Source organism: Mesoplodon bidens, assembly GCF_964165515.1.
Source record: "Mesoplodon bidens genome assembly, chromosome: 5".
NCBI classification, from domain to species: Eukaryota; Metazoa; Chordata; class Mammalia; order Artiodactyla; family Ziphiidae; genus Mesoplodon; species Mesoplodon bidens.
This window is the reverse complement of record NC_138161.1, coordinates 74,832,748-74,846,207: the sequence shown is the minus strand read 5'-3', so window position 1 is coordinate 74,846,207 and position 13,460 is coordinate 74,832,748. Positions and strand designations below refer to the sequence as shown.

Sequence of the window (13,460 nt, the reverse complement as noted above, 5' to 3'; positions counted from 1 at the left end):
AAGGAAATGACGATGCAGTGAACATTTCAGAACACTATCTGACCGTGCTGTGGGGGTGCGGGGGTGCTGGAGGAAGCAGAAAGATCTTTAGGAAGGTATTGCAGTACCCCAGGCAGGAATTGAGGGGGCTTGGAATCGGGAGGTGGTAGCAAAGACAGAGGCATGAATGGATCAAAATCTGTTTGGGGTGTAGTATCCCCTAGACTTTCAGATGGACTGAACGTGGCAAGTGAGGACGAGGAGGAATCAAGACAATCTCCCAGATAACTGGCCATTCACCAAGATGCAGGGGACTGAGCGAGGAACAGGTTTGGGAGGAAGAGCCAGGGTCTCCCCTTGGACATGCCAAAAATGGAGATGACTGTGAGAGACTGAGGGGAGATGTCGAGTGGAGATAACTGGATAATGACATGGTGAACAACCTGGGCTGGAAGCGAGCTATTTATTAATTACCAGTCTTTAACTGTATTTAAATCCATGGAAGTGGATGAGACTATAAAAGGGAAGTCTGCCCAGAGAAAAGAGCCAGAGCAGGAGTCGGGGAGAGGTCACTGCAGCCAGAGGGGCAGGAAGGAAGCCAGATGGGGGGACAGTTCAGAATCAAGAATAGGGAGTGCTTGCAGAAGGAGCTGTGCCCGAGGACTGGAACACACGAGCATTCGAGTCAGAAGGGCACAAAACAGCGTCTACAGGATTTGGCTGTGTGACGGGGAGGTCACTGCAGACCATGAAAAGAGTGCTGTCAGTGTCTGTGGTGCGTTGGGACCAAGACCAGGCTGGAGCCAGTGGTAGAATGGGCGTGGGGAAGGGAAGGCGTTAGAGACAACCTGGGTAGACTCAAGTTAGGAAATGAATGGAGCAGAGAAAGAGGGCAGCAGCTGAAGGGGTACTTAGAGTCAAAGGAGAGTTTTATTGTAAAATTGGAAGATGTAAGAGTAAGCCTGTATGCCACTGGGAGTGATCTAGATACGGGAGTTACTGAGGATGTGGGCTAGAGGGCTGGGGAGTATGGAGGGGGAGAGACTTGATGCAGGGAGATGGAGGAGAACAACACTCCTGGGGTTGGGAAGGACACTTCTGGCAAGATGGTGGGACCTCAGGAGGTTTGGAGAACTCATCATAGGAAGACAGGGGAGCCCCTGTTTGATGAATTCAATTCTCAATAAACTATCAATCAAGTGAAAAAGAGGTGGGAAGTGAGGAAAAGGTGAGAAGGAACAGTTCTGAGCGTGGAAGAGCCTGTGCAAGATGCCCTTATGCCCCAGGTACTTTAGTTGAGGGTTAATTTCTTTGCTCCGTGATTTGTTTTGGCTACTGACTCTGCAGGAAAGGGCTGGTGGGATGCAGAAAGGAGTCTGGGAGGAGGAGGCTGCAGCGCGGAATGCAGGGAGGAATGCAGAGAATGTGGAGGCCACAGTTAGAGATCCACGTTGCCACAAAGGAAAACGGAATTTAATGCATATTCAATTTTTTTTTTCCCACACAAGCATGTGGAGTCTTAGTTCCCCGACCAGGGATTGAACCTGTGCCCCCTGCAGTGGAAGCGCGAAGCTCTAACCACTGGACAGCCAGGGAATTCCCACTTCATTTTTTTTTTTTTTTTTTTTTTATGTCAGAGAAAAATCCCCCAAGTTTTTAGCTATCTAACATAACAGGAAATAACTACTGAGAGCTGAGGTGGGTTTTTAACATAATTCTACCAAAAGGACACTAGAGGGCAGCATTGTTAAGAAAAAGATCAACTGAGTCTAAATGCTTGTTTTACTTGTACATCACGGAAATGCGTTTTTAAAGCATCCTAGTCAGAGCCTCGATACTGAGTGGGGAAAAGGCCCTTAAGAAGATCATTTAGTGCATTGCTTTCACCTGCCCCTGGGAAAGGACATGCAGACAAACAAACTGATTAAATCCGGCAACTCAGGACTGAATGTGGCTCCTGGAGCCCAGACTTGCCCACTTTTCCAGGAAGCCTTGGCACCAGTGGTTCTCAACCCTGACTGCACATTAAAACACCTGGGCAGCTTTGAAAACTACACTATCCAGGCTCCACGGAAGTTCTATTATATCAGAATCTCTGGGGGTGAGGCTGGGCATCAGTCTCATCCCAGATGATTCCAGTGTGCAGCCAGGGTTCAGGGCTGCTTGCTGTGCTTGTCTACATGGCTGGTCCTAAAGTGTGGCCCCTGGACCACCAGCAGCAACCCCTGGAACCCGGGAGAAATGCATATCCTAGGGTCTTACTCCAGATGTACTGAATTACAAATTCTGGACGTGGGTAGGGCCCAGCATTCTGTTTTAAGCAGCTCTCCGAGCAATTTTAGTACAGACTAAAGGTTGAGAACCACTGCTTTATACCATCCCCAAGTAAGCCATGTCAGTGAGTATCAACTTCCTCCCATATTTCTTCTTCCGCTCTGTCATCTAATCTTAGTGATTCATGCTATACTTTAACCTTTATTTGCTTTAGTACATATGCAAACAGTCACTGTGACATGCATGCATGCATGTACACACACACACAAGCACATACACACTTTAGCATGAATTAGAGGAATTTGAAGAAAATGCAGAGGTCCAAGTTCTAGTCTACTTCAATGAGCCTGGGCCTTTGTATTATGTTCGTTAGCTCTCAAATCTCAGTGATTGAGAAACACTTCTAAACTATGGGAAAACTTGGTTAAATCCTTCCTGTGCACTCCTTTCCAGGTTGAAATCATTATTATATAACCCACAGGCCACAGGCAGCACTCTCTTATTCCCTGGACTCTTGTCAGAAAGCTGGCCTCTATAAAAGCTGCAAGTCAACTTTGTTTCTCTGAGTATCCCAATTTCCCATCTGTAAAGTGAGTCTGTATTGATCCTGTGTAATTCTTTCAAAGCTTGACATGAGATGATATGTGTAGACCAATTTGTGAATCTGAAAGAGTAACACAAACTGAGTAACAAGTAAGCAGGATGTGGCCCTGGTTGTTTATTCTCAAATAAGCTCAGATTCTAACATTTTAGTTACCAAAAAAAAAAAAAGTTGATATTCTTTTCAGTAACATAGGTCATCTGTGTTTAAAAATATGTATTTTATGTGAAAGGACTTAATAAAACTATTTATTTTGAGTGAAAGAAATTGGTTGATAGACATGTTTATTTTTTCAATTGGCCCTCATGCAAAAAAATGGCTGCTCACATTAAGTCTTTTTCATGTGAAATGTTCCCTAGAACTTTGCAAGTTGTAAGCAAGTGGCTTTACTGCATGAACAATAAATCATAGGGACTAAAGACACAAATATGCAGAAATTAGTGTTTTTATCAGATCAAATGTACTCAAGTTAATCTGGCCATATGGACACAAAATGATGGAAACAGAAGAAACCTTAGAGATAATTCAGTGTAGGAGTTCATTGTTTTAAGGAATAATTAAAAGCCTGAATATTGTTAACAATTATAAATATTTCAGATATGCTTACAAAATGCTGAGAGTAAATATACAAAATAATAATTGTAATATGTAGTGGAACTGTATGTAACTTTGTTCTATATTTTTCAAGCCCCCTGTAAATGTGTTATCATACTTTCATAATTTAAAAAAGAAAAAAGAAAAAAGAAAGAAGATTCCCTAACACAGCAAAGCACCACTTTAAAACACTAACATGTTATAGGTTCATTCACAAATGTTAGGTTTAACTAAACGCAATTTCCACTTTTAAAGGCCAAAAATGGTTGATCTTTTTTACTGGGAGGGGACCATGTGAAGGCTGGGGCACTGGTAGAATGCAGAGACTTGGTTTCAACAGAGGAGTCGTAAACACTAATAAAAACAGGTCTAGACACGGGCACAATTTTTACTCCAGACCAGCTGTTTGTTATTTATCTAACTTCAGCTGTTTATTTACTTTAACTTCAGAAGCTTGTGGTGGTTTATAATCATGCCTTTTTGTGGCTTAGAGGATTCCTCTTGGATATTCATCAGTCATTTACCATCATGGCTGTGGAGAATCCTCACTCAGTGCTCCTCTACCTGGAGATAGAGGACCACCTTCTCTCACTGGAATGGAAACTCATAACCATAAATGGAGTCATGCCATGTTTACCCTTAAAGGTTTGCCGACTGTCTGAAGACAGCCTGGCTCCATTTGCCTTCCAGAGCACACGGGAGACTCTGGTTTTTGTCCGTTCACTGTCATGAACTTGGACATGTTCTTCAACCTTGCTGAATCTCAGTTTCTTCAACACAAATGAACAGACTGATATTAATTGAGCATATAGGTAATCTTTATAATAACTGTTTAGGTGGGTAATATCTTAATCCTTATTTTATTGATGAGGAACCTGAGACTCAAAAAGGTAGTCACTTGGGCAGCTTCTCAGCAGATAGTCGGTAAGGCCACTTTTAGCTTTGAAGCTAGAAGTGGTCATCCTGGAAGGCTTTGATAGTACACTGTGGGAGAAGGTGGGTTGGGGACAAAAAAATAACAGGGCATTTACTTAATTGACCTCATTGTGTATTTGTGAATGTACGATGCCTTGTGTGTGGGTCTATCTGTCCCTTTGCATTTCATATGCCGATGACTTATAGTTCATGATGTATATGAATGACTTGGGAAATGTGAGCTATCTTTTTGCTTCCTTGAAGAAAGACCTCAAATCTGATGATTCTTTGAAAAAAGGACCAAAAAATGGGGTTGAGTCTGTGTGTGACCTGTTGAAGCTTAGAAACAGAGTGGTCTTCACAAGATAGTTTGCTAGGAATAAGCTTTCTGGATCAGGGCGAGGGCCAAAAATGATTCTCTATCAGAACAGACCAGATTCAAGAGACTAGAAAGGATTACACACACCAAGCCAAGTCAGTAAAACCTCTACTATCTGGAGAAATTAAACCTTGTTCCAAATTCTCACCCCAGAATAGAGCTGTGTGTCTCCAAGGACAATACACCGTCCTCACCCTGAAGCTTCCCAGAACACCCTCTCTAAGGGCACAGGGTCCTCAGCCTCTCTGCTCTGACACACTGGTTTTCCCTGACCCCGACAGTTTGAACTGAGCCTTTGAAATTGCCCAGATGTGAATTCTGAAACGTTTTCTGAAATATAGAAAAGGTTATTGAAGTGGGACATTTTTAGCCTCACTTTTACCTAAAGACCAAAGGTCCTGAACAAAAGCAGTAGTTGGTAAGTACCCCTAAGTTCCGAAGTGAGGTACTAGGCCACCTGTGTAGGACTGGTTAAAAAAGGTTTGGCCGTCTTTAGGTCAATCCCTACCTTAAAAGAATCAGTGGGTGGAGGTGAGGGTTGAGAGACAATTTATTTGGACTTATTTGAGTTCTGTGACATTTTCCTACCTTCCCCTGTGATGCCACCCTCCCCCCTCCATCTTTCACCTTGTCTCAAACTGAATAAAACTCCAGAAACTAAAAATCCCATTTGCAGAACTTGCAAACAAGGACAGCTCCCTGCAGTAAGGATCTGAAAATGCTGTGCTTTTTTTTCCAACAGGCAAACACAGGCTGTTCTGGGGATTCTGCTCATTCCTTGTTCAGCTCCCCACTATAGAGGGGGAGGCTACATGATGCTGTATACTTTTAATATTATTTCTTCCTGCACCAGACATGTGCTCTTTAATCCTGGCAAGACAGCAAATGTTCACTTTGCATTTAGATAAGAATGGCCAAGTGACTTGCTTCAGGCAATGAATAGCTTTCTTATCTTTCAATACTTCTCTATCCTCATTATTTCTCTGTAATCCTCTTATCACTACATCAAGTCTTTCCAGCTTCTTACCTGCTGACACTCCAAGAAATAACGTAGAATATGGATCATAAAATTGCACCTCTTGAGAGTGGGCCTCACGCAGCCGCAGGGGCAAGACTCCTGAAGGACCTGGGGCACCAAACCACCTGCCTGAGGTAAAGGACTGCAACATGGGTGCCCCAATGTTGGTGGAGTCCCGAAGGGAATGCTGGGATTTTGGGGGTCCAGCTACACCCCTCAGTACCCACTCCAATTGTAACATGCTGTCAGAACAGAGTGGCAAAGTAAATAAAGATTCGTCATTTAGGCAGAAGCGGAGAGGCAGCACGTTGAAAGGAGGGCCTCTGGAGTGTGCAATTCTGGAGTTTGGAGAGAGGACCTTCAAGATGGCGGAGGAGTAAGATGTGGAGATCACCTTCCTCCCCACAAATATATCAAAAATACATCTACATGTGGAACAACTCCTACAGAACACCTACTGAATGCTGGCAGAAGACCTCAGACTTCCCAAAAGGCAAGAAACTCCCCATGTACCTGGCCATGTGGTTAATAGGGTCTTGGTGCTCCGGCTGGGTGCCAGGCCTGAGCCTCTGCAGTGGGAGAGCCGAGTTCAGGACATTGGTCCACAGAAACCTCCCGGCCCCTCGTAATATCAATTGTCAAAAGCTCTCCCAGAGATCTCCATCTCAATGCTAAGACCCAGCTCCACTCAACGACCAGCAAACTCCAGTGCTGGATACCCCATGCCAAACAACTAGCAAGACAGGAACACAACCCCACCCATTATCAGAGAGTCTGCCTAAAATAACACTAAGTTCACAGACAACCCAAAACACAGCACCAGACATAATCCTGCCCACCAGAAAGACAAGATCCAGCCTCATCCATCAGAACACAGGCACAAGTACCCTCCACCAGGAAGCCTATACAACCCACTGAACCAACCTTACCCACTGGGGGAAGACATCAAAAACAACAGGAACTACGAACCTGCAGCCTGTGAAAAGGAGACCCCAAACACAGTAAGTTAAGCAAAATGAGAAGACAGAGAAACACACAGCAGATGAGGGAGCAAGGTAAAAACCCACCAGACCAAACAAATGAAGAGAAATAGGCAGTCTACCTGGAAAAGAATCAGAGTAATGATAGTAAAGATGATCCAAAATCTTGGAAAGAGAATGAAGAAAATACAAGAAACGTTTAACAAGGACCTAGAAGAACTAAAGAGCAAACAAACAATGATGAACAACATAATAAATGAAATTAAAAATTCTCTAGAAGGAATCAGTAGCAGAATAACTGAGGCAGAAGGACGGATAAATAACCTGGAAGATAAAACAGTGGAAATAACTACCGCAGAGCAGAATAAAGAAAAAAGAATGAAAAGAATTGAGGACAGTCCTCTGGGACAACATTAAACACACCAACATTCAAATTATGGGGTCCCAGAAGAAGAAGAGAAAAAGAAAGGGACTGAGAAAATATTTGAAGAGATTATAGTTGAAAACTTCCCTAATATGGGAAAGGAAATAGTTAATTAAGTATAAATAGTTTATATAGGATAAATCCAAGGAGAGACATGCCAAGACACATATTAATCAAATTATCAAAAATTAAATACAAGGAAAAAATATTAAAAGCAGCAAGGGAAAAGCAACAAATAACATACAAGGGAATCCCCAAAAGGTTAACAGCTGATCTTTCAGCAGAAACTCTGCAAGCCAGAAGGGAGTGGCAGGACATATTTAAAATGATGAGAGGGAAACACCTACAATCAAGATTATTCTACCCAGCAGGGATCTCAGTGAGATTCAAGGGAGAAATTAAAACCTTTGTGGACAAGCAAAAGCTAAGAGAATTCAGCACCACCAAACCAGATTTACAACAAACACTAAAGGAACTTCTCTAGGCAGGAAACACAAGAGGAGGAAATGACCTACAATAACAAACCCAAAACAATTATGAAAATGGTAATAGGAACATACATATTGATAATTACCTTAGATGTAAATGGATTAAATGCTCCAACCAACAGATATAGACTGGCTGAATGGATAAAAAAAATCAGACCCGTATATATGCTGTCTACAGGAGACCCACTTCAGACCTAGGGACCCATACAGACTGAAAGTGAGGGGATGGAAAAAGATATTCCATGAAAATGGAAATCACAAGAAAGCTGGAGTAGCAATTCTTATATCAGACAAAATAGACTTTAAAATAAAGATTATTACAAGAGACAAAGATGGACACTATATAATGATCAAGGGATCAATCCAAGAAGAAGATATAACAATTGTAAATATTTATGCATCCAACATAGGAGCACCTCAATACATAAGGCAAGTGCTAACAGCCATAAAAGGGGAAATCGACAGTAACACAATAATAGTAGGGAACATTAAAAACACCCCACTTTCACCAATGGACAGATCATCCAAAATGAAAATAAGTAAGGAAACACAAACTTTAAATGATACATTAAACAAAATGGACTTAATTGATACATATAGGACAAAATAAAACAGAATACACTCTCTTCTCAAGTGCTCATGGAACATTCTTCAGGATAGATCATATCTTGGGTCACAAATCAAGCCTTGGTAAATTTAAGAAAATTGAAATCGTATCAAGTATCTTTTCCGACCACAACACTATAAGACTAGATATCAATTACAGGAAAAAAAAACATGGAAGCTAAACAATACACTACTAAATAACCAAGAGATCACTGAAGAAATCAAAGAGGAAATCAGGGCTTCCCTGGTAGCACAGTGGTTGAGAGTCTGCCTGCCGATGCAGGGGACACAGGTTCGTGCCCCGGTCTGGGAAGATCCCACATGCCGCGGAGTGGCTAGGTCCGTGAGCCGTGGCCACTGAGCCTGCACGTCCGGAGCCTGTGCTTCGTGACGGAAGAGGCCACAACAGTGAGAGGCCAGCGTATCGCAAAAAAAAAAAAAAAAAGAGGAAATCAAAAAATACCTAGAAACAAATGACAATGAAAACACGATGACCCAAAACCTATGGGATGCAGCAAAAGCAGTTCTAACAGGGAAGTTTACAGCAATACAATCCTACCTCAAGAAACAAGAAACATCTCAAACAACCTAAAGCAATTAGAGAAAGAACAAAAAAAACCCTGAAGTTAGCAGAAGGAAAGAAATCATAAAGATTAGATCAGCAATAAATGAAAAAGAAATGAAGGAAATGCTAGCAAAGATCAATAAGACTAAAAGCTGGTTCTTTGAGAAGATAAACAAAATTGATAAACCTTTAGCCAGACTCATCAAGAAAAAAAGGAAGAAGACTCAAATCAATAGAATTAGAAATGAAAAAGGAGAAGTAACAACTGACACTGCACAAATACAAAGGATCACGAGAGATTACTACAAGCAATTATATGCCAATAAAATGGACAACCTGGAAGAAATGGACACATTCTTAGAAAGGCACAACCTTCAAGACTGAACCAGGAAGAAATAGAAAATATGAACAGACCAATCACAAGCACTGAAATTGAAACTGTGATTAAAAATCTTCCAACAAACAAAAGCCCAGGACCAGATGGCTTCACAGGTGAATTCTATCAAACATTTAGAAAAGAGCTAACACCTATCCTTCTCAAATTCTTCCAAAATATAGCAGAGGGAGGAACACTCCCAAACTCATTCTACGAGGCCACCATCACGCTGATACCAAAACCAGACAAAGATGTCACAAAAAAGAAAACTACAGGCCAGTATCACTGATGAACATAGATGCAATAATCTTCAACAAAATACTAGCAAACAGAATCCAACAGCACATTAAAAGGATCAAACACCATGATCAAGTGGGGTTTATCCCAGGAATGCAAGGATTCTCCAAGATACACAAATCAATCAATGCCATACACCATATTAACAAATTGAAGGAGAAAAACCATATGATCATCTCAATAGATGCAGAAAAAGCTATCAACAAGATTCAACAGCCATTTATGATAAAAAACCCTCCAGAAAGTAGGCATAGAGGGAACTTTCCTCAACATAATAAAGGCCATATATAACAAGCCCACAGCCAACATCGTTCTCAATGGTGAAAAACTGAAAGCATTTCCACTAAGATCAGGAACAAGACAAGGTTGCCCACTCTCACCATTCTTATTCAACATAGTTTTGGAAGTTTTAGCCACAGCAATCAGAGAAGAGAAAGAAATGAAAGGAATCCAAATCGGAAAAGAAGAAGTAAAACTGTCACTGTTTGCAGATGACATGATACTATATATAGAGAATCCTAAAGATGCTACCAGAAAACTACTAGAGCTAATCAATGAATTTGGTAAAGTAGCAGGATACAAAATTAATGCACAGAAATCTCTTGCATTCCTATACACTAATGATGAAAAATCTGAAAGAGAAATGAAGGAAACACTCCCATTTACCATTGCAACAAAAAGAATAAAATACCCAGGAATAAGCCTGCCTAAGGAGACAAAAGACCTGTATGCAGAAAACTATAAGACACTGATGAAAGAAATTAAAGATGATACAAACAGATGGAGAGATATACTATGTTCCTGGATTGGAAGAATCAACATTGTAAAAATGCCTATACTACCCAAAGCAATCTACAGATTCAATGCAATCCCTATCCAATTACCAATGGAATTTTTCACAGAACCAGAACAAAAAATTTCACAATTTGTATGGAAACACAAAAGACCCCGAATAGCCAAAGCAATCTTGAGAAAGAAAAACAGAGCTGGAGGAATCCGGCTCCCGGACTTCAGACAATACTACAAACCTACAGTATTCAAGACAGCATGGTACTGGCACAAAAACAGAAATATAGATCAATGGAACAGGATAGAAAATGCAGTGGTAAACCCACACATATATGGTCACGTTATGTTTGATAAAGGAGGAAAGAGTATACAATGGAGAATAAGTGGTGCTGGGGAAACTGGACGGCTACATTTAAAAGAATGAAATTAGAACACTTCCTAACACCATACACAAAAATAAACTCAAAATGGATTAAAGACCTAAATGTAAGGCCAGACACTATGAAACTCTTAGAGGAAAACACAGGCAGAACACTCTATGGCATAAATCACAGCAAGATCCTTTTTACCCACCTCTTAGAGAAATGGAAATAAAAACAAAAATAAACAAATGGGACCTAATGAAACTTAAAAGCTTTTGCACAGCAAAGGAAACCATAAACAAGATGAAAAGACAATCCGCAGAATGGGAAAAAATATTTGCAAACGAAGGAACTAACAGAGGATTAATTACCAAAATATACAAGCAGCTCATGCAGCTCAATATCAAAAAAACAAACAACCCAATCCAAGAATGGGCAGAAGACCTAAACAGACATTTCTCCAAAGAAGATATACAGATTGCCAAGAAACACATGAAAGGATGCTCAACTTCACTAATCATTAGAGAAATGCAAATCAAAACTACAGTGAGACTCTTGGAGGAAGACGCGGTAGCAGCTGCTGCGGAGTTTCGGGTTTCCCCCTCCCGCCCCCACTCCTGACTCACCGCTGTTCGCTCTCGCGGAGGAACAAGTTGGTCAGGAGGCCGCACTGCAGCCATGGCTTTTAAGGACACTGGAAAGACTCCCGTGGAGCCCGAGGTGGCGATCCACCGGATTAGGATCACTCTCACCAGCCGCAACATGAAGTCGCTGGAGAAGGTGTGTGCCGACCTGATCAGAGGCATGAAGAAGAATCTCAAGGTGAAGGGGCCAGTGCGGATGCCCACCAAGACCCTGAGAATAACGAGGAGGAAAATCCCCTGCGGGGAAGGTTCTAAGACTCGGGACCGTTTCCAGATGAGGATCCACAAGTGCCTCATTGACCTGCACAGCCCTTCCGAGATCATCAAGCAGATCACTTCCATCAGCATTGAGCCCGGAGTCGAGGTGGAAGTCACCATTGCAGATGCTTGAGCCAGCGGCTCTAATAAATTGATAATCGGCCGTTAAAAAAAAAAAAAAAAAAACTACAATGAGGTATCACCTCACACCGGTCAGATTGGCCATCAGGAAAATGTCTACAAACAATAAATGTTGGAGAGGGTGTGGAGAAAAACAACCCACTGTTGGTGGGAATGTAAATTGATAGAGCGACTATGGAGAACAGCATGGAGATTCATTAAAAAAATAAAAATAGAACTACCATACGACCCAGCAATCCACTACTGGGCGTATACCCAGAGAAAACCATAATTCAAAAAGAGTCATGTACCACAATGTTCATTGCAGCACTATTTACAATAGCCAGGGCATGCAAGCAACCTAAGTGTCCATCGACAGATGAATGGATAAAGAAGATGTGGCACATATATACAATGGAATATTACTGAGCCATAAAAAGAAACGAAATTGAGTTATTTGTAGTGAGGTGGATGGACCTAGAGTCTGTCATACAGAGTGAAGTAAGTCAGAAAGAAAAACAAATACCATACGCTAACACATATATATGGATTCTAAAAAAAAAAATGGTTCTGAAGAACCTAGGGGCAGGACAGTAATAAAGACACAGACGTAGAGAATGAACTTGAGGACACAAGGAGGAGGAAGGGTAAGCTGGGACGAAGTGAGAGAGTGGCATGGACATATATACACTACCAAACGTAAAATAGATAGCTAGTGGGAAGCAGCCATACAGCACAGGGAGATCAGCTTGGTGCTTTGCGACCACCTAGAGGGGTGGGATAGGGAGGGTGGGAGGGAGATGCAGAGGGAGGGGATATGGGGATATATGTATATGTATAGCTGATTCACTTTGTTATAAAGCAGAAACTAACATACCATTGTAAAGCAATTATACTCCAATAAAGATGTTAAAAAAAAATTTGCACCTCTTTCCTCAACATAATCTAAACATGGTGCCCACTATTTCCTGCTAAAACCTGGTGATTCCAAACTATCAGTTTGTAATTCTTCTGTTGGTTAATACTAAATAGTAATCAAAGAGGTGATTTCTGTCCTGATGAAAGGGAGGCAGCATTTATGAGGAGCAGAGAGTACAGTGCTCTTCCTGCATAGGTCAAATTCTATAGGATTTGTGAACAGGGGAATGCATTCCAATTCATTTAAAAACATTCAAAATGAGAATAAGTAAACCTGTTGCCTTAAATTTTGTCTGGAGCAAGGCAACAAACAAATTTAAAGAAACAAATCTAAATGAACTATAAAACTCCAGGCTTGAGCATATTTCCTAGATACCTGACTTATATATTCATCTGTGAAGCTAAAAGTTATATCATCAATGGTTTGTTTCCTTTGACATCTGGGATTTCCTTTGACATCCGGGATTTCCTTTGACAATCTTATTAGTCAACCTTTAAAAAAGGCTGTTTAGTAGTTTGAATATGAGCATTCCCCATATTCAAATGTGGGATATCCCACCCTTAATTTATATCTCTCTGACATAAATTAAAAAAATTAAAATTTGGAAAAAGATTCTTTTTCTAAAATTTTTAACGTTTTGCTCTTGTCAATTAAGTCCCACAAATTTTATCATAGAATATGGCTGTCTTAGTACATTTGGGCTGCAGTAACAAATATACAATAGACATGTAACAAAAATACAAAAATACCATAGATGGCTTAAACAGCAAACATTCATTTCTCACAGTCTGGAGCCTGGGAAGTCCAAGATCAAGACTCTGGCAGATTTGTTATCTGGTGAGAGCTCTCTTCCTGGTTCATAGACAGCCACC

The 13,460-nt window shown here is 41.1% G+C and overlaps 2 protein-coding genes across 6 annotated transcripts in view; one reads left to right on the top strand and one right to left on the bottom strand.

Annotated features, from left to right (window-relative positions):
* The window catches only part of KCNAB1 (potassium voltage-gated channel subfamily A regulatory beta subunit 1), a gene marked incomplete at its 5' end in the record, with an annotated part of 429,450 nt that overhangs the window by 23,379 nt on the left and 392,611 nt on the right, over window positions 1-13,460 (bottom strand). The gene's annotated exons all lie outside the window — the stretch shown is intronic.
* Window positions 11,220-11,714, top strand: LOC308617714 (small ribosomal subunit protein uS10-like). Its single transcript, XM_081235024.1, has one exon. It carries the CDS (start codon window positions 11,326-11,328, stop codon window positions 11,680-11,682), a length of 357 nt encoding a protein of 118 aa, XP_081091150.1. The 5' UTR covers window positions 11,220-11,325; the 3' UTR covers window positions 11,683-11,714.